The sequence below is a fragment of the Homarus americanus genome, unplaced genomic scaffold (genome assembly GCF_018991925.1).
Source record: "Homarus americanus isolate GMGI-L3 unplaced genomic scaffold, GMGI_Hamer_2.0 scaffold56009, whole genome shotgun sequence".
NCBI classification, from domain to species: Eukaryota; Metazoa; Arthropoda; class Malacostraca; order Decapoda; family Nephropidae; genus Homarus; species Homarus americanus.
The window spans coordinates 1,713,779-1,735,845 of record NW_024739542.1 but is presented as its reverse complement, the minus strand read 5'-3'; the positions used below and the strand labels follow the sequence as shown (position 1 = coordinate 1,735,845).

Here is a 22,067-nt window from a genome sequence, read left to right as displayed (position 1 = left end):
TGTGTGTTGTTTGTGGTGAGTGTGTTGTTTGTGGAGTGTGTTGTTTGTGGGTGTGTTGTTTGTGGTGTGTGTTGTTTTGTGTGTGTTGTTTTGTGGAGTGTGTTGTTTGTTGTGTGTTGTTGTGTGTTGTTTGTGAGTGTGTTGTTTGTGTGTTGTTTGTGGTGTGTGTTGTTTGTGGGTGTGTTGTTTGTGGAGTGTGTTGTTTGTGAGTGTGTTGTTTGTGTGTGTGTTGTTTGTGGTGTGTGTTGTTTGTGTGTGTGTGTTTGTGGAGTGTGTTGTTTGTGGTGTGTGTTGTTTGTGGTGTGTGTTGTTGGTGTGTGTGTTGTTTGTGGAGTGTGTTGTTTGTGGAGTGTGTTGTTTGTGGTGTGTTGTTTGTGGTGTGTGTGTTGTTTGTGGTGTGTGTGTTGTTTTGTGAGTGTGTTGTTTGTGGTGTGTGTTGTTTGTGGTGTGTGTTGTTTGTGGTGTGTGTTGTTAAAGGTGTGTGTGTTGTTTTGTGGAGTGTGTTGTTTGTGGGTGTGTTGTTTTGTGGTGTGTATTGTTTGTGGTGTGTGTTGTTTGTGGTGTGTGTTGTTTGTGGTGTGTGTTGTTTGTTGTGTGTTGTTTATGGGTGTGTTGTTTGTGGTGTGTGTGTTTGTGGTGTGTTTGTTTGTGGTGTGTTGTTTGTGGTGTGTGTTGTTTGTGTGTTGTTTGTGTGTGTTGTTTGTGGAGTGTGTTGTTTATGGTATGTGTTGTTTGTGGAGTGTGTTGTTTGTGGAGTGTGTTGTTTGTGGTGTGTGTTGTTTATGGTATGTGTTGTTTGTGGAGTGTGTTGTTTGTGGAGTGTGTTGTTTGTGGTGTGTGTTGTTTATGGTGTGTGTTGTTTGTGGAGTGTGTTGTTTGGGTTACAATCTTTTCATAACGAGAATAACACTACCAATAGTTCCCATCTCACTTCAGAATGCTGTAAACCGTCTACTAGTCTTTATAATCGTTATTTTTTTTTCTTTTTCAGTTCACTCACAAGTTCAAAAGATAAAGTTCTAACGTTTATTCCAGTATCTACGTTTCTTTTATTCTGTTTTCATATTTATTTTCGTTAACTTAGTTTTTTTTTTTCCTTATACTCTACGGCCTACGCTAATGCCTAAGGTCTTTTTTGTTTTGTGTCTTGATATCTGTAAGGTCGAATTCTTAGGTCTTTCACTGGCTATGTTGCGGTCGCTTTCTTTTAACCATCCCAGTAGTTGAGAGAGAGAGAGAGAGAGAGAGAGAGAGAGAGAGAGAGAGAGAGAGAGAGAGAGAGCGTACCAAACTGTTATTTGCTCAGTGTGGAATGAGTCCTCTCTTCTCTATACTTCAGTTGATTTAGTAACCGACCCTGCCATCTTCCCCAGCGACTAGGTTATATGTGGTATGCGACTTAAATTACCCTCGTAGTTCCTTTATTGATTGTGATTTTTTTTTTGCCTCATCTTATTATTATTTTAGACATACATGCAGACCAATATCACGTTAGGTATTTTTAATTTAACTCGGAGATATTAATCGTTGAATAATGCCATTTATTTTTTTTAATTCTAATATTTTCTATTTTATTTTTGTACCGGCATTATTCAATCTTAGCCAATTTTTATCGAATTAACTTTTCTCTCGTGCGAATTAATCTTTTTTTTTTCATTTATTTCATTTTACACGGATTAATCTCGTCTCTCCGAAACAAAAATACTAAACTCCACCAAATTATTCTCACGCAACATTATTATACCTTTCATTTTGTTTAGAAACATATTCTGGACACCGACCCGCCACGATGACCTCTGGAATAGGTGTATCGGAAACATTTCTACACACGGTTCCAAGACTGAAATACATTTCGTCTTCTAGAGATTTCACGTTTATTTTCTTATCTTTTGTTTTTCTGTTTATATATACAGTTAATTGCAAGGCGTATTCCAGGGGCAATTCTAAATTAGGATACTATGTGGATTCCGATATTTTGTCATATCGATTTTGTAGCTCAAATTTGTTCCAGGAAAACACACTGCAATTTATTGTACGAACGCACGGGTGTGTGTGTGTGTGTGTGTGTGTGTGGAGGGGGGTGTGCGTGCGTCTGTGTGTGTGTGTGTGTGTAAAGAAGGAGAATCTAATGCCAAGGAAAAATCCGAATAAATTTCGTTCACTCTCCCCGGCTGTGCGTGTGGGCGTCAGTGGATGAGAGTGAAGGTGTTCGAGCACAACGAGAGTAATTACATACTACAATAACACGGGACAGTTCTTAGTAAAGAGAGAACACAACCAGGGAAGCGCCCTCATCCAATCATAAATTAGTCATGTGTGAGAATTAATCATCCCGGTAAATCGAAGTAAAACCAGAAAATAATAGAATATACTGCACGTGGTTGATAATATCCTTGTGTTTGTTATCGGGACGAGTTGCAGCCAAGATACGCTGGTCGGGTGAATCACTTATATTGTAGGACTCAGTCAGCAGGGACACCGATATGGGGAGAGTTAACCAATGTGAGATACTCGTAGGTGTAATAAAGCAGGATAGAAAGAATGATAAAATAAATAATACCCAAGAATAAAGCATGTGGTAATAAGTGGTATAAACCCCTATCCATTATAAGTGACATGGAGATGACCCCAAAAAGCGAGGGGAAAGATTTATATATTATACACAAGATCTACACCAAGAAACTCGACAAAACGTCATAAAATGCACAAAAGAAAAAAGAAGTCAACATCTTAAACTTTCCGGTAAACAAACAAGAGATATGAAGGACATGAGAAAAAAAATATATAAAAAATATATGACATGTTTAATAAAACTTGTACTCATGGTCGAGACAGAAGGAGTCCCCGCGGATGATGTCAAGAATAAAAATGATGACAAAGTTAGATCAAAGACATGGGTGGTGTGAGGGTGGTGAAGAGATGGCGAGGGAAGTGGCTGGTTGCTGAGGTGGTGAATTAGAGTTACTGACGAGGGAAAATGACTAACTCTCAACCTTTGGAGAGACAGAGAGAGAGAGAGAGAGAGAGGAGGTTATGATGATGGTATTGGTGGTGAAGGTGTGGATCCATTTTAAGGCACATTAACCCATAAAACACACACACACACACACACACACACACACACACACACACACACACACACACACACACACACCACTCACAAACATGATCAATTTTTATCTGTTTAACTCTCATCTTACCGAATATCATGAATTTAGACATACAGTACAGTGTGTCCGTCACTCCTATGAAGTTGACTGCCTGAGGATATTCACGGAAAAACGGGACTGATCTTAACCATTGGCAGAAAGGATGTGTGTGTGTGTGTGTGTGTGTGTGTGTGTGTGTGTGTGTGTGTGTGTGTGTGTGTGTATGTGTGTCCCCTATTTGATTGAGTACAACAGAAATCAAGAGCAAGACAAAGATTATAAAATACTCAAGTAATTTAAATATCTAGAGCAACCAAGTTAGTAGAACGATAGGAGCTTTAAATTATTACACATCTCTCCCCTTTGAGTCTAAATCCAATACCGTCCCAATTAGCTTGAGCTGGAACACTGGATGGGGGTGTGGGGGGATAGGAGGGTGGGGGGATGGGGGGGGAGTTCATTACGCTCTCTTCATGACAGTGGCTTTGAACACACGAGTACATGGCTTCGTATCAGTGATCTCTCTCTTCTTTCTCTAAATCTGCAAAGTCTGGCACACGCTAACATCCATGTACTCTGTGGTTTCCAAGTTTAAATATTTTCTTAGTTGATGGAAATGCCAAATAATTTTAGCTTGTCTCGTTTTTAATCGTTGTTCCGATTATAATGTTGATATATCATGTTTTTTCTTCATATTTTACTTTCATTTTATATACCAAGACGAGCAGTAGTTTTCATCTACCCAACTTGTGTGTTTATTAATGCAAGTATTCAATTGTGTAGCAACTTATAAGGGAGAATGGAACCCCAAAATGCTTTTAATAGATTATATCATGCCCGTGATGACCATTTATTATAACCAAACAGGATTTTTTTTTATTAATATATACTTTTTTGCAGGACCGATATGTTTAAATATACTTAGAAAAAATTGAACATGACATGAAATTAGACCTTGAATATATTTAAGCTATAAATAAAACAGACACTTTGAGTACCAATGCTACAGGCTATTCAAATGAACTCAAAGGGCAAACGTTATATGGAGAGTGAATCAAAAGTCCAACATCACAGGATTATTTAGTTTTCAATTTTACTATAATAGATAATAATTTTAACTGCGAACTTAACCTAACCTAACCTAACCTAACCTTTAACTAAAAAATCAGACACACATTTTGAACTTTCGGTTTCGCTGAACGTTTCTTTACATATAAACACCGATTTAGAAGAAAATAATTCTGATTGAAGTCTTTAGATTTTAATAGTGTGTGGCCTCATGTCATGAAACAATAATTAAGGGCGTTAAATGTTAATAAACGTTGAACGAAATCTACGATAATTAATTAATATGAGTGCGTGTTTGTCAGATACTCGTAGTTTGAACAGTAAATAAAAAAAAATCCCTTGATTCCGGGTTGTTCTGTGTAAGGCCAGACCTTTGATAAATTCCCATAAATATTACATAAAGTATCTAAAGAGTATATATGGTTTTGACAAAATATATATAATTAATAATAAGACATAACACAGAAAACGAAAAAAAAGAACAATTGCCAGAAAAAGTCACATGAACTTAAGAAAAAGATATATAAGCAAGAACACAATACAGAATGCCTAAAGAAGCTAAAGCAATAGTAACAAGACAACAAATAAAAGACGAAACAACAAAAAGCAACACAGAATTAAAACGGGTAATAACTACTGACGATTACGACAAAATACAAGAAAAAAAAAAAAAAACAAAAAACAAAACCCCAAAAAAATCTATATATATATATATATATATATATATATATATATATATATATATATAATATATATATATATATATATATATATATTTATATATATATATGCAAGTAAATCACTGTAGGTGCGCGTGATCTAGGTATATGCTGATAACCACAAGGAAAGAAGAAAACACGAAGTTCCCATGCGCTTTCGTGTAATTCACATCTTCAGGGGTGAGTACAGACTAAAGAGAAATACAAACCAAGGTGTATATATACAGAAGAGGGTGAGACCAGGTCCATAATGGTCAGGTAATAGGTAATGACCCTACTAATCTTTAAATAGCACACAACGGTTGGTGGTCAGGTCAGAGGGTAAGGTGACCCGACCTTCTCACCTGGTTACAAATCTTCTTAATTACAAAATTGTCCAGTTTGTACAGGCCATTACTCAAATTCACGTTGAATGCTTCGGTATGTTTAATAAGACTAGATTCTATGATGTTCCTACTATCAATTGAATTACAAGGTAATATTGAGGAGGCATTATCCCAGTCAATGCAATGCTTGTTATCCCTCAAATGAACAAACAGAGCATTGGATTCCTGGCCTGTCCTAACAATGTATTTGTGTTGTTTAATTCTAGTTGCAAGATCTTTACCTGTCTGGCCTAAGTAAAACATATTACATTCCTTGCAAGGAAGTTTATAAATGCAACCAATTGTATTGTTGGGGGAGTTCTTGATTAACATATATATATATATATATATATATATATATATATATATATATATATATATATATATATATATATATATATATATATATACAAGAGCAACACAAAAACGAACTCGCAACACAAACTGTACAACATTCAAGCACAAACACAAACAATACAAGAAGGAGGAAGTTGCCACCACCATTGCAGTGTTACCAACTAACCATGAGAACGTTGAAGGGTAACCAGCATAGAGTATACACCAAGACCACGGCCACCATCATCTTGATCATCTGTGGAAGTTGATAGAAAGGAAAAAACTAATTACCATCCCACTTACTGATTATGGAATCGTTATAACAAGAGTGTTTCGACTGTAATTTGAGGAAGATGAAGGATAGAGAGGTGAATGGGGTGTAAATCTAAATACTATTGATTTTATTGGTAATTTTATTATTATTTTATTATCTTTTGTTTAATGAAGTGGCTGTTTAGGTGAGCTGTGTTATACCATGGGATAGTCTACTAATATTACATAACCCTGACCTAATATAATGTAACCTAGCCTATGTAACCTAACCTAACCTAACCTAACCTAACCTAACCTAACCTAACCTAGAGTGGGGCCACTTAAAGGAACGTAACAACATAGCATAGAGCGATGGGATTATGATTAAAACCTTAATAGGTTATGAATGGACACTGATTACATACTGTTTCCTTAATGAGATTTCGAAATCCGAAACCAAAGGAGTGACGATCCAGGAATGATAATCCCACTACCACCTCAGCAATTAGGGGTTTATCTTCACTACCAACTAATTTAGACCGTTCAGCAGTTGTAATTAGCCATTAGGTTACAGAATTCTGAACGTAGAGTAGTTATGAGTTGTGGTGAGTAAATAAGGGAATAGGGTTGTAACGCTATGAATAGAAGTACTGAGGAGTTGTATATCTATGTTACGAGGTTCTGAAAGTATGGAACAGTGTTTATACAGATCTGAACTGAGACAGGAAGCGACTGTGGCTTTCAAAGACGGAATCCCAGTGTTGTAAGTGCCTTGCCTCTGAATGGTCTGTATTGGAAGCCACGCCAGCAACTGTCCTTACAACATTTTCCCACGAGTCCGCCTTTGGTCGTCGTTCAACAAGGATGAATTAAATGTCGAAGTGTTTTTGGTCTGTTTCCTCTCTCTCTCTCTCTCTCTCTCTCTCTCTCTCTCTCTCTCTCTCCAAATAGGTATAATTTTTTTTCATTGCCACAAAATAACGGAAATTATTTTAAATATGGTAAGACTTGTTCTGTTTCATTTAAGACGTTGCTTACCATCATATATATATATATATATATATATATATATATATATATATATATATATATATATATATATATATATATATATATATATATATATATATATTTCATTAGCCCAATAAAGCACGCGGGCTTCTACATACAATCAACACCTCAACCCGCCAGGATTCGAACCCACGGCCCACGAGCCCATGACTGTGACCGGGGATCGAGGTAATTAGGTCAACTATTAACACATTTAGGAAAACAATCAGTAATTACTATTCTCATATTACTGCCAGTATCTGATCCGCTGATTCACAGATAAATGAATAAACAAAATTGGTTCCCTGGTCTTGGCTACTTAAGGTTTTATTAATTCCGTGGGTCTTGGATTATTAATCTATTGTTTCACTGAATATATATATATATATATATATATATATATATATATATATATATATATATATATATATATATATATATATATATATATATATATATATATATATATATATATTGGTTAATTAAGTCTTCGGATCGATTATACTTAGACCATTAAAAGTCTGATTAAGTCTTGGATAACTAAGACTTTAAGGTCACTAAATCTTTCATGATTAAACTGTTCGGTTCATCACCCCAGCGAACGTCAGATTTTGGTCTAGTTTCCTAGGGTGATCGTCGCTCTTGGCTCCTGGGACACTGTGAGCGGTGGTGACCCTGGTGCGCAAGACTCTGCCTGAAACTGGAGTATTGATCCATGTTTTCTATGAGTGTGTGTGTGGGGGTTCTGTCGTGTGCGTGGGTGTTGTGTGTGTATGCGTGGGTGTTGTGTGTGTATGCTCTGGGTGCTGTGCGTGTGCGTGGGTGCTGTGTGTAAGTGTGTGTATGAATCTGCTTCTGCGCGTATGAGTATGCTTGGGGGTTCTGAGCGTGTATGTGTGTTTCTATACTCGTGTGTGGGTGTTGTGCGTGCTCAAGCCGCTCTGCTTCTTAGTGTCTACTGGTGTGAATGATATTTTCGTCTGTGTGCAGGCACGCGCGTGTGTGTAATAATAATAATAATAAACGGTTTATTAATAGAGTTGCAGCCGGTGGCTGAAAATATACAGACTTACATTTGATTTAGACATAATGATATAATATGTGTTGAATACATTTACCGGGCTGTACAGTACATAAATCAGAAGTTGTTTATTATTTTAACAATAGATGGGATAGGATGGTGTGTGTGTGTGTGTGTGTGTGTGTGTGTGTGTTTAAAGATGAATGCTCCTTCATATGGAAAAAAGTACCTACTTGTAATTAATATCGACTAAAAATATCTCATCCAAAATTATATTCCAATATAGGGAAGCATTTTAGCGTTACTTGTCACGGTTCATCATGATAGTCTAGACAATATTGTGAAATTTTTACAAGAGGAGGTAATTTTTAGTACGAAGTTTCCAACAGTAACTAAAATTTAGGCCTTCATCTCCAAATTAAGAAAAGTGATGTTGGCATTTTCCTAAAAATGTTATTACTACGTGTCACTTAACTAATTATGCTAGTTTAAATTTTTTTACAGATATTTTCAGATGACTCAACCATTTATTTTTATTTTAACTAAATATATAATTTTTTAAACATATATTATAATGTATTATATGTATGATTACCAACACCACTCATCACCTGACCCAACAAAACACACTCGCACACAAACGGCAGTACTCCACAACCCAACTTTGGTACACCTGCACTGTCGACCTCAACACCTGTCATTCCTGTGTGCGTCTACATATTGTCAAATGTAAATACTGTAGTTTGCAGGTGAACATTCTTGAACCATCAATATAGAGACCAGTTCATCATTTTCCTTTTTCCAGTCACTGAGAAGAGGAGTGGGTAAGTTTGCCTGAGTCACAAGTGCTCTGTGCCACACAAAATCCTGGTAATGGACCCAGCGTATGTACAGCTGCAGTGAATCGTGAGTTGGTGGAACACATCCATGCGATTTTCTTGGTGTTCTGAATAGAAAATATCGTAAAATTTGAATGCTTGTGATGAGAGTTTTATGATCATAACTTGAAGACAAAGCTTTCTGCATTGGACATATCTTTCTCACTATTCGTTTGATACGTTCATGAAGTTTGGATCAATCGTTGCTGATTTTTCCTCAAAAGAAGTCTGCAGGTTGTTGCAATGCAATATCCGAGTCAGTGAGGTCAAGAGATTCTAATGGAATCCTTACATTAGCAGATGTAAAGTTTACATACACCGATCATTCCTCAGCACAGGAGTTTGGCCAAACAAACACCAACGATTGTGATGCATGGGAAGTATTCTTTCCAACAAGCGTCTTTTCGTTTATGCCAATTTCATAATTGACAAATCTGATAGACCCAGAAAGCTTCAGCTAGACGATGTTAGAAGGGATGAAAATATTCCCATTTGACTCATATTCGTTCAGTGTTGCAGACGAAAGGGAATTGTCGACATGAACACAGAGTCGTAGCTGACTGAATGTCCAGCGGCAAGTGAAAGTTGGTCCTAGCTTTACCTGGTGAACAGTCATAAGAGAAACGAGATGCATTGGGCTCTATTGTTATTCTTATCTGTTTTTAAAGGAAATAGTTAATGAATGACGTGCATTGAATTAAATAAAAGATCCTCTAATAGACGGTTCACTGATTTCACAACAACTTTGAGACATTGTTAAAGTAGTGCCACTTATTACGAAAGTTCACATTTTTGTCATGATCATTACATAAGCTCTAGCAGGTACGTAGCAGTCTCAGACCCACTCCAGAAAGACATTGAAATCATTTTACAGTCTCAACGTCTCTCAGTGGTACAGGAGTGCGTGGAATACCAGAATTTCTGTGTCCGGACATTCAATTATTTCTATCTAAAGTTGGAGTGGCGAGAATGGAGAAGTTGAATCTTAAGTTGAGTGGTACAGCTCCGAGGTACACTTAATACAACGGTACACTGAAGTAGAGCGGTTGGCGAGGATGATACAAGACAGCTGAGCAGCACAGGAGAGTGATGAATATGATCAGTACAGCTGTAGGGAAATACAAATGTTTCCTTATATTTTATGTAATGATTACCTGTGCTTTCTGCAAATTATTACTCGAGGTCCCAAATTTATTATTATAGGAGACATGACTATCAGCAACTGCTTTCTGTATCATGCCTTGTTATGTCTTGTAGTGTGGGAGAGATATATTAGTCAGTGTCTGTGTGTCTGTCTGTCCGTAAATAATCGACTTTTTCTGAGTTATGGTGTTCATTACTTCATACAACCACATGTGAGTGGATGGTGCGCAAATAATCAGAGGATTCCTGCGAGACATTCGGTTTAAGGTAACAAATACACGACACGACTGTAGTTCTCATGAAGTCATGGATATATGAAAATCAAAGACCTTTAAAAATGGGTTAAGACTATACAACAGTTCCAATTGCATATAAATACAAAAGTAAAGGGGTTTAGTACCCACGGAGGCGATGTAGTATACAGCAAAAACTAAACAAGATTGACCAAGGGGAAACGTTTAACACATTCGCTTTTCTTTTGAATTTCATCCCTGAGGCCCAGCCACCTACAGGTGTAGCCTCCTGCGGCCTTTCTTTCCGAGTCCTGAATAGAGGTGTCTGTGTACCCAAGACCAGGTTCCCAGTGTTATGAAGAATAACGCCTGTATTATTAAACAACATCTTCCCTTGAAGAAGGTCGTCGTGTTTCAACCCGAGGTTTAAACTAAATGAGTCCTGAGGGACACCGCAGTACAGTACTTAACGGGGTGGTGTGGCGGTAAAATGAACTAATTCCAATAAAATTAATATATAATATTGGAATTAGTTAATTTTACCGCCACACCACCCCGTTAAGTACTGTACTGAGGTGTCCACAGGACTCATTTAGTTTAAACCTCGGGTTGAAACACGACGACCTTCTCCAAGGGAAGATGTTGTTTAATAATACGGGCGTAAGTATTTTACATCAACTGGAATGTAACAAAAATACAACTCAGATCAAGTCCTGTTATGCCCTTAACGTGTTTCACCAATGACGTGTTAGTGAGTTACAACGATAATGGATAATTCACCTATTAAAATTACTTTATTATACAAATCTGGGTTTCGATGCGTTTGGTGTTTGTATCTTCACACACACACACACACACACACATTTTTTTCATCTCCAATTTCCCCATTCACAAAGAGATAGTGAGGAAGAGGGATATCAGTTGAATATTATTATCTTAATCAATCCCTAAAAAATCCTTAAATTATAAAACACTCATTATAGCCACGACCATTAACTACGGCCCCTTCAGTTATAACCATATCACTCCCCCTCTCCCTTCAACATCAGAGCTCTTCTATAAATAGTTTCTCTTGTGTTAAACAAATGAGAATTTAAGCCTTTGTATAAAGTGAGTTTTTCTTTAATTATACGAGCCATCCCTATTATTATTCCCAATCAATTAGGTCATCCAAAGAGATATTGCTTGTCGGGAGAATTCTAATTTATCTTTGCAATCGTCTTTTTTTTTTAATCTTCGGTGTTTTAGCATCAAATAACAAAATGTTTTTTCCGACATATAATCGTTTATAAACAATGGCTCAGAGGCTACAGTACCTTAATGTAAATGACAACAACAACAACAAAAGAGAGAGCCGGGAGTACAAGGTAACATTATAATTTTTCTACTCGGATTTTACTCTTCCTCACATTATGTAAAAGATTCTTATTAAATGTTCATCTTCATCAGTGAGATCCACCTTTTTCACCAGCGTAGCCACCACTTCCCCCAGTATGGCCACCTTTTTCACCAGTCTGGCCACCTTTTTCACCGGCGTGGCCACCTTCTTCATCAGACTGGCCACTTTCACCCACACACAATCTCAAAATGCCTTAAGAAACTCACACTTCACTTTCTGTAAAGATGGTTGGCTTCCGATCACCGCTCAGTTAAAGGGATATGTAAACGTCCCGATTGAGAATTCAGGCAAAAATAGAACTGGGAAAATATATCTGGTTATATTCATTGGTTATATTCATGTGAGCGACTTCTTGAGAGTTTATTTGGCGAACAACACTAAGTTCCTTAACATTAAACATGAAAATATATTCATCAGTAACAAGTAATGAACTGTGCAAGATATTCTATAAATTGTCAAGAGTAGATTATACGAATTCTTCTCTACGTTTATACCTCATATATACCTAATTAGATAAAACTGTATGTGAAAAAGTGTGAAAATTCAACATAAACCGAATATATTATCAGAGTAATTGAATAACTAGTAATCATTCAGTTGCTTATCTCCCTCATACTGTATATATTCATCAGTTATTGTTTATGTGTTTCCTCTATCTCTTCCCTTCCTCATCTATTGTCCCATTACTGTTGGTTGATTACCACCTTGTTGTGTCCACGTGTAATGCAATCAACCGGTCCAGCCTAATTTCTCTTACAGTTTATTTAGAAGTTGATTACATCTCGACACCCTCTACTCCTGACCACTCCCTCACTTTCTGTGTAATTTAGACTGTTGCTATACTCCTGCGTTAGGTACACAGTGTAAGCTTCTACATCTTTGTCTGTACGTTAAGTTTCGCTCACTTGTCTATGTCATTATAATAAGTACACCCCCTGGCAGAGTGTATCTTTAGGTGCCACTGTTATACAAGGGTTCACTTGGGGTTTTTTTCACTATTTTTTAGCATAAAATTTACTTGATTTTAGATTTTCCTGGCCTGTTTTTTTACGCATGGCAGCCGCGTATTATATACTTTCCCCTCAAATTATAGTAAGTAGCTCTCATCAAAAATTATAAAATACTAAATGGAGTTATTTAAGGGGAAGGATCCTTGTTATACATGAAGGGTTTGATGATACGTCTTGTAACGAGGTAAATTATTTGAGGCGAACTTTACTTTGCCCTGTAATGATACATTGACCTTAGGATAAAAAAAAAACTCTCTCTCTCTCTCTCTCTCTCTCTCTCTCTCTCTTTCCCAATTTATGTGACCACTAATCTACAACACCAACATCAAAGGTGTGTCCTGTAGAGCTCACGGGCCACCTGGGAGGATGTGGATTCTGTATCAGTCAATCCAGAGTGCCATCCACATATCAGAAGACGGGCTTTACCATTCCACCAGGATTTTGTATCTTTCTGGGGATTCGGCTTTTAATCTAATTCACCCATCCCAGTCTCTGCTTACCCCTAACCCTCCTACCCTCATCTTTGCCCATTAAATTTTTCTGTCTTTATTCCCTCATCTCTAATTATATAACCAATATATCTCATTTTCCTTATACAATATATTTGAAGGATTTCTCTTTAATTTTTTTGCCAATCTTAGTGCTTAGTCATTTATTTTCCTATTAATGTAACTTATTATCTAACATTCTCCTCCAACTTCATATTTCAAAGGCATAAGTTACACTGACAAGAAAACAAATTAAGAAATACTAAGATTGGCGAAAACAAAGAGAAATGCTTGAAATATATAGAATAAGGACGTTGAGATACTTTGCCCGCATTAACTGGGGAAGAAGGAAAATATGAGAAATACTAAAGGGTAAAGTGGAGAGTAGGAAGGCCAGGACAAGGCAGAGACTAGAATGGATAAATGAGACTAAAAGCTGAGTCCCCAGAGAGATACAAAATATGGGAGTATTGGTAAAGAAAAAAACGTTTACACTGAACGATGGTACTTTGATTGATTGAGGCGCTGAATAGGAATCCCTTTTTATTTTGATTACTACAGCCAAATAGAAATATAATTTTAAAGCTTGGATTATCATCATTAGAACGCCAAATTAAACTAAAGTAAGTTAAAATAAGTTAGGTGAAGTAAGATTAGGTTACGTATTATTTTTATCTATCTATCTATCTATCTATCTATCTATCTATCTATCTATCTATCTATATATATATATATATATATATATATATATATATATATATATATATATATATATATATATATATATATATATATATATATATATATATATCACTCCAGGTTACCAAAGATTCTTGGTGAAACTTTGATTCCATTTAGTGGCAGCCATCGTAATGTTACTTAGGCGAACCAATTTGACGCATTCATTTATCATCCATTAACTGATGGAGATAAATTAATTTTGACCTTAACACAACAAACGAGTAACTTGGGTAAATGTATTACTTTAATTACTGTGATGCTTATATATCCAACATAAATAACATTGATAATAACAATGACAAAAATGACACCTAAAGCTCTACCTACTTAACGTACAACAGCTATCACCATACCCGACCCAAACAACCAGTACACGCACAAGTTCTTACATTTTCAGGATAATGTTTCAATAATTTTCAACATGCAATACTCATTCCTTAAAATAAGTAATGATTGTGACTTTCAACTCGCAATTTTAACAAATTTCACCATGCAATAGACATTAAATGTACTTTTAACATTCATTAATCATAATTTTTAATATACAATATGCACCTCTGTCAATATGTATTACACCATACTTTTTTATAACATTCATCACTTTTAACATGCACTGTCCACCGCTTTCAACAATCAAAATCCATAATTTTCAATTTGCGACATTCATCAGTTCTTACCTATAAGCAACACACAACGTCTCATCACATCACATTAGCTAAACACACAACTAACTTACACCGAAAACACAGTTCAGTAGATCTCACACAGATACGTGAATTTCACCCCAGCAACGGGGCCGTAAAGTAAACCAAGAGTGTTTCAAGCTTGAGTTTACTCCCAAGTCCGCAGATAATTGCGATGTAACACTAACCATTCTCACCAGGAAAATTCAAATTTGTTAAAACGGTTTTCTGCATTATTTGCCGACGAATAAACGATCATAAGATCTTGCAGTTTCCAACTTCAACTCGAGAGCTGAAAGGAAAGTCGTTTCAACTCAAAGTTTTGAAAAATCAAAGTTTTTTTTTTCTCCAATATTATCCCAATATGTAGTGGTTCATATTAAAACTTAAATTGGAAATTTTGAAAAACGATCTTTTCATCATATCTTCGGTGGTATGATGGATAAACTTTGAAGTAATGACCATTTTCTATCGCAAGAGCCGAGTTTTACACCCAGTAAGGACAAGATTGGTGTTTATTTTAAGAGTGAACCTAATAAACGCCAGAATAATCTTTTCCTCGCAGGAACTGATGAGACATTGATCTTCATATCCTGGTTTATGGTTTATCTCAAACCTCCTTCAATAGATGGCTCTGCCGCCAATATAGTTATCATAGATAATTAGTAACCTTATCAGTTAAGTTAATTAAGTTTCGAGGCAGTACGACACATTCTCGATAAACAGGTTTTTCAAACTCCTGCTAGAGTCTAATTTGTATTGACCGGATATAAAAAATCCCAGGAACAATACCGCAGCGATAAAGGAGGAAAACTGCTGAAACAAAAACCCGAGAGTAAATATTTTCTTTTACACACCAAAGAGGATCACTGACCATAAATGACATAAGTGCGTGTGTGGTCCAGGGGATAACACACACAAGAAACAGTTATCCCCCCCTAAGTATCAAAAGCGGTACTTCCATTAACCATTATCCTTCTCTGCCACGTAATACACATGTGAGATTGTTTCCCGTTAGTATAGGTGAAGTGAAATCGTATTTGCTTCCATCAGATATGTACTGAAATAGTCTAAATCTTATACTGAAATAGTGACTGGAGGCGATGCTGACCTAATGCAGAGAAAGTTTTTTTTTTTATAAATAGTAAAGAAATTTCCTCCTATTTATTCATTATATCCAAGGCAAGTGTATGGTTGTTTAATCTCTTTAACTTAGATTGATAATTGACTGAATAAATAAATAAATAAATTAATAAATAATCAAATAAATAATTAATCAATTAAGTAAATAAGCAAATAAATAAATAAGCAAATAAATAAGTAAATAGATATAAACGCAGATCTTCACTACAAACAAAAAAGCATCAATGTTTTCTGACAGCTGTAGTAGCATCACGGGACTTCCATCTTCTTAATAAGTACTGAAGTTATGTCCTTAATAAATGCAGAGTGAAACCTTATAACCACGAGACATTTAAGAAGTCTGACTATCCATTACTCTCCCCTGCCCTAATGTTTTCTCATACTAACCGGAGATAAGGAAATAAGGGTTTAAAATCTTGGTACTGTAAATGTCAACCTGCAAAATAAATGTTATGTACCTGAACACGTAATACCATCAGTAAGAAGACTTTCCCAAATGGAACGACGGGATTCTTCGTGGCAATGAATATCACTCTCATTTAAACTTGATATTCTGATTTCTTATAGTTTTAGTAGAGATGGATATAAGATCATAACACAAGAGCAAAAAAAAAGAAAAAACAAAATGTATATCTATCTAAAAGAACTACAAAATATAAATGAAAAAGGATTGTTGATGGGTTAAATATATGTTTATAAAAAAAAATGACAGGAGACAGAAAATGGTGAGAGGCGACAAGACACCTGAGATATGTATGATAAACACAACTACAACAAAGAATAAACAAAAACACTGCACTTGGGGTGAGAATAATGAAATCTAAGTAATTATAAACTGGGTTGCCGGAGAGTTACAAAATCGGGAAGGGTTAATGGATTCCATCCAAATCTATCTGGAGTGGAAGGGTTAGGTCACCAACCCTCAAACTGACCGACTGACTTCGATATCTAGAACGCAAGTTGTGGCGACATCATTGGTTGACGTGAGAGTTGTATTAATTGTTTCTAAAAATAAAAACAACAAGTGAAGACTGACGTGATGATGAACAAAACCTTATATAATCTGTCGGCGGGTCTCGCTATTATGTGGTTTGGGTAAATAAATTGCATTAAAATGAAGACACAGGCACATAATTACCTAAATAAGACATTAGCTAATACAGAAGGACATCAATCAAATGAATAAGTGTAAGTGAATAGTACAGTGAGACATTGATCACCAATTACTCCAAAGAGAATCCTACAAAATATATATATATATATATATATATATATATATATATATATATATATATATATATATATATATATATATATATATATATATATATATATATATATATATATTTTTTTTTTTTTTTTTTTTTTATAGTTCAGTAGACATGAATTGTGGTGCCCAAGCTATTTCATATAAGAACAATTAGCAAAGCGATAACCTCTGCTGCTGGGTATTAAATTATTGCTGCTGTGGGCGGCCGAGTTTTACTCCAAGTGCTGGTGCTGGAGGTGACTGAGGGTTTGGTGTCGAGAATATATTAAAGGAGTTGAACGTTGAAGTTTTATTATTTATATTTTATTTTTAAATAAATGTTTACTACTTACAAATATTAATTCAAGCTACAAGACTATTTCATTCCACATGGAGGGGGGGAGGTAAACATTCCATAAATGACTTTAAAGGCAAGAGGGCTGGCACGTGTCTGTCTATGTAGAGACTAATGTTGGCATTTCTCATGATGGAGCAAAAACTATTGTATTATTCACTTCATACTAATTAAATTCAACACTGACACTCACCTTCAGTGTTTACCAAACTGAATATGATATTCTTATGCAAGTTACTCAAACTAGACACTTCTTCAATATGTTTATATCTCCGAAGAGAGAAAAAAAATCTTAGATTTTCTAAAGTACTGTAATATGCAAGATTAAATGCATCATTAAACACAAGTGTGAGGAAATATTCAGCATCAAATGTATGGATGTTATTTATAATGCCGCGAGCCTATCCTACCGTTCCTTAATGCTTGTGTTTATGAAATCAATAGTTGGGACACCTGGCCAGTGCTGTCCTGTTGTACGCTGCTTGGCCACCATGCATCAACATATGCCTGAGGGGAGGTGGGGAAGGGGGTAAGCTGACAGGGAAAGCATACCAACGATGAAGCTCCCTAATATTTAAAGAGCACTGAGGTTGTTGTCTGGTTAAGCAAGCAGCATACAGCGAGTGACAGCACATTTTACACTAATTAAACTAAATAAAGCCAACAGAGGGACATGTACTACATACAGGAAGACGTGGGCCGGCTGGGAGGCAGAGACGGGGGACGAGGGACACTGGTTGTGGTTGTGGTGCTGGAGATGAGCCTCGCCTGCACGAGGCTTTGACCCCAGCACCTGGAGGCAGAAAGCTGCCGCCTCCCCCGAAGGGCCGCTGTACTGTGTTTTGTTGTTGCACTTTGGCGTGCCATAGTGCCTCGAGTATGTACCACTCCTCACCATAGTGGCCTCAGAGTTGGATAAGGATGCCAGGTGAGCAGGGGCACCCACGCAGGGGAGGCAGCTGAGGGCGCGGTAGTAGCCGGCCCTGAACTTGCTGTTCATCCAGAAGTATATAAGGGGATTGTAGCAGGTGTGGGACATGGCTAGCCAGTGTACTACGAAAAACATTGAGATGTGCGTGGTCTCTGTGAGGGAGTCGAGGAGCCCCGGAATGTCTCTGAGCACGATGTAAAGATTGAGGGGCAGCCAGGCCAGTGTGTAGGCCAACACGCACGCCAACATCATCTTTACCATCTGCAACACACGGAAGCCGCCAGTTAGCGCACTACAACAGCCGTCGTCTATACAACAGTGGGTCTGCACATGCGCGTCTTCTTCTTGTATGTATTTTGTGGAACAAATCAAAGTTATGAGTACATAGTGTTACAAAGTTCCACATTTCACACAGCACTGTTTCGCACATGTGCAGATCCCAATAGACTGAGGTGTTCGTGAGGGAGCGTGTACCGTGTGGTGTTTACATCATACCAAGCCCTGACTGGCTGACATTTTAAGAGCGACAACCAATCAGCTGGCAGAAACATCCCACGGGACATTACCCAGCAGTTCAAATTTATCTAAATGTTCCTTTAGAATCATTGGAAACTTATTATAATTCAACTGTTTATTGTATTAACCTTCAGTTGGGTGTGTTACGTTGTCTAAATTAACTAATTATCAATCAACATGTATTTTTTACTTGAGATTTTGTTTTTATAGTGGCAGTTTCTTGAGTTTTGCTAGCTGAATTTCTCAAGCCTTCTCTCTTATTCATGTCTGACTGTGTTTTCACATACTCTACACATGACTTGCCTGTGGCTGAGTTTGTTTTTTATATTTAAGGTTGTGTTAACATGACCGTATACTTAACTTCCGTAATATTACTTCAAAATTGTAAAAATCTCGCCCTTCTGCTGTTAACTTTCCCGAGAACTCACCCATTATGGGGTAATATCAAGGTTTCCAAGTTGATGAAACTGCCTTTGGAATCATTGTGTGTACGTGTGTAAGGAACACGTTTATATTATGTCTATGGGCTTAATTATTCTTATCAAATCAACTTTAATATAAACAAATTTCCAGGTGTGTTGGGAGATAATAACCTCCCAGTCTCACCTGAAAGTTTGCATAGATTCACAATATAAATGATTTTTTAACTTGCATATTCATATTGGTTCCCCAAAAGTGTCGAACCCTTGATCCCTTGATTTAGAAGTGAAAGGAACGAACACTCTTGTCTCTGCCAAATTCCTCTACACACCTTGACAAAATTTATCAACTGAAAGTAGAATTATTAAGATAAAACCAAACTTTGTCATAAGTAATTTCATTGAGATTATGTTTTTATCTCATTTCCGTATTTGATAACTAAAGGAACATTGAGCACTACTCTCTAATATTCTACCAAAAGCACTATAGTTAAGCCTGTAAGTATGGACTTTTGTTTACGGTTTCATCTCACGTGAACACATGAATTTATGTAGATAATATCAATGACACATAAATACAGACAGATCTTATCACCAATTCTCGACTACTGAGACAATGAAGCACATGTTGGTAATCATAGACTTGGTAGACATAGGCAGACATGATAAATATACAAATATATATTTATAAATCTATTAAATAAATTAGGTATTCAATTTTGATTTAATTTCATAGACATTCAGGGTTACTGTTTATAATATATTATACCAAAGCAAGCATTAAAAGCTAACTAAGGTGAGAAGAAGAGTGCAGAGGTAGCTATTGTGTCTAGCATAATTAAGAGATAAAATGCTTATAATTAGCTCCATCATGCTTCACTACTGCTCCTACAACCGTGAAAGATAGACACACACAAACACGTAAGGAAATTTTATCTTGATATTAGAGAGGCAGGACTGAGAGACTGTGTGGGGAGGGGGATAAGGGTAGAGAAAAGGCAGAAGGTGTGGAGTTTGGATGGCGTTGGAAGGACGTAAGAAGGATAGGTGAAAGGTGGGTTTAAGGATGTGGTAAGGACAGGGCGAAATAGGGTATAAGGAGGAATAGGGTGCATGGGAGGAGGAAGAGGAGGTGGAGGAGGATAAATATGAGGATAGATAAGAAGGGGCTGATAATCTGGGTGAGAGAAGGATAGGAAGAAAAGAGCTCAGGAGAGATAGGGACAGGAAGAACTAAGGAGGGATAGATGGACGTGAAATAGAGAAGGAATATGGAGTGGAGAAGGAGATGATTTATGAAGTATTTAGAAGTAGTGGAAAAGGATTGCAGAAGAATAGGAAGAGGGAGTGTGTGATAAAGATGTAGGGAATGAGAGAGAGAGGGAGATAAAATGAGGAGATAGAGAAGCCGAGGTATACTCGTAGATAAGAGAGACACGAGAGGGAGCAGCATATTGAAGTATATTGCCTTAATTTAGTTAAAGATAAGAATGTTGTTTAATAATTTATACAGAAAAAAAATAAAAGTTTATATCTATTTTACCTGTATGATATAACCAAAAGATTTATATAAGGGTAAATAGTGACATATAAATAGATAGCTTATTCTAAGGATATGATGAAAATATAGTGTTGATGGATGTTTATAGTGAATGAAAATAGTGAAGGTGAGGATAGTGATGGTGTGTACGTTGTAGGTAAAGGGTTGATGGTGGGGGATAGTGAGTTTGTGTCTAGTGTGAAATCATTTAGGTTATTCAACACAGTTATAATTTATTGTAATTTTTATATTTTGTCCATATTTTTCGGTCAACACGTGTATATTATTTATTATATACAGTCAGACAAACACTCGCACACCAATAAACTCATGCAAACAAACGAACACACACTAATAGATATGCAAATGAGCACACACACACACACACACACACACACACACACACACACACACACACACACACTACACACACACACGTAAATATTTAAAAAGTAGATATGCTAATTACATGGCTGTTAGCTTTGATAATATATTCATGTGCGGATCATATCATTTAATTTCAAAGAACGACAAAAAACTATACTTTCACACCATTAATGATATAAATGAACATTCATTTTTGTCCGCCTATTAACGATAAAAGCTTTTCAGAATATAGGCGACCGATTATTACGATGTTCAATATATTAAAAAAAGTATTTGACAGAAACGTTTAATCTACCCCCAAAAAATATAATTAATATAGGACATAAGTATTGAATGAAAATATGGACTAAATTATTGAATTCCTTATCAATAGTTTTCATATCGTCACCTATATTAAGTCTTGATTCCCTTTCTATATCAAAATCTGTAGAATCTCCTCCACTATAAAAAAAAATGTCGAGTATTTTTACCTTGAGGAAGGAGGGAGATTACTGTATATAGTATTCTGAACAGCAGGTGAATATCATGAACTCTTCCGTGTAAACAATATTCATTAATACTTGAATATCTCTCTTCTTATTTTATTTTTTTTTCTCATTCTCACTGAAAATACTATCATCTGCAAAACAACTGGCTCTCTGTTCTCGGTCTTTCTGCTCCATTAGACAGAACCATTGTTTCCCACAAATCCCTGACCTCCCAATTACAAGTTCTTAGTCATCACTCATCGCTTCCCTGTTCCATTTAGAAACTTTTGTTTTGTCTCTCATAAGACCCCCTACCCCCTTCCCCTCCCCTTCCCTTCTCTACCTTCTTCTACATTCATTTTCTTCTACTTGTTCTTACGTCTTACAGAACACACTGTACCGCACATCAGTAGTGTCACATCCCCTCTAGATATGTGTTAATGCTTTGTTCACTCTTATGATATTTTGGTTTTATTTTATTTTAAGAACTGTAGGCAAGCTTTAGCTCTCCTTGCACCTGGCAGG

General features: G+C 36.3%; 1 protein-coding gene across 1 annotated transcript in view; it reads right to left on the bottom strand.

The window, feature by feature from the left end:
* LOC121874850 (RYamide receptor-like) overlaps window positions 1–22,067 on the bottom strand; it is a 76,341-nt gene that overhangs the window by 5,736 nt on the left and 48,538 nt on the right. Inside the window, exon 2 of the mRNA XM_042379137.1 lies at window positions 5,825–5,893. Within this exon, the coding sequence (XP_042235071.1) occupies window positions 5,825–5,893 (69 nt within the window). The remainder of the gene's footprint in view (window positions 1–5,824; window positions 5,894–22,067) is intronic.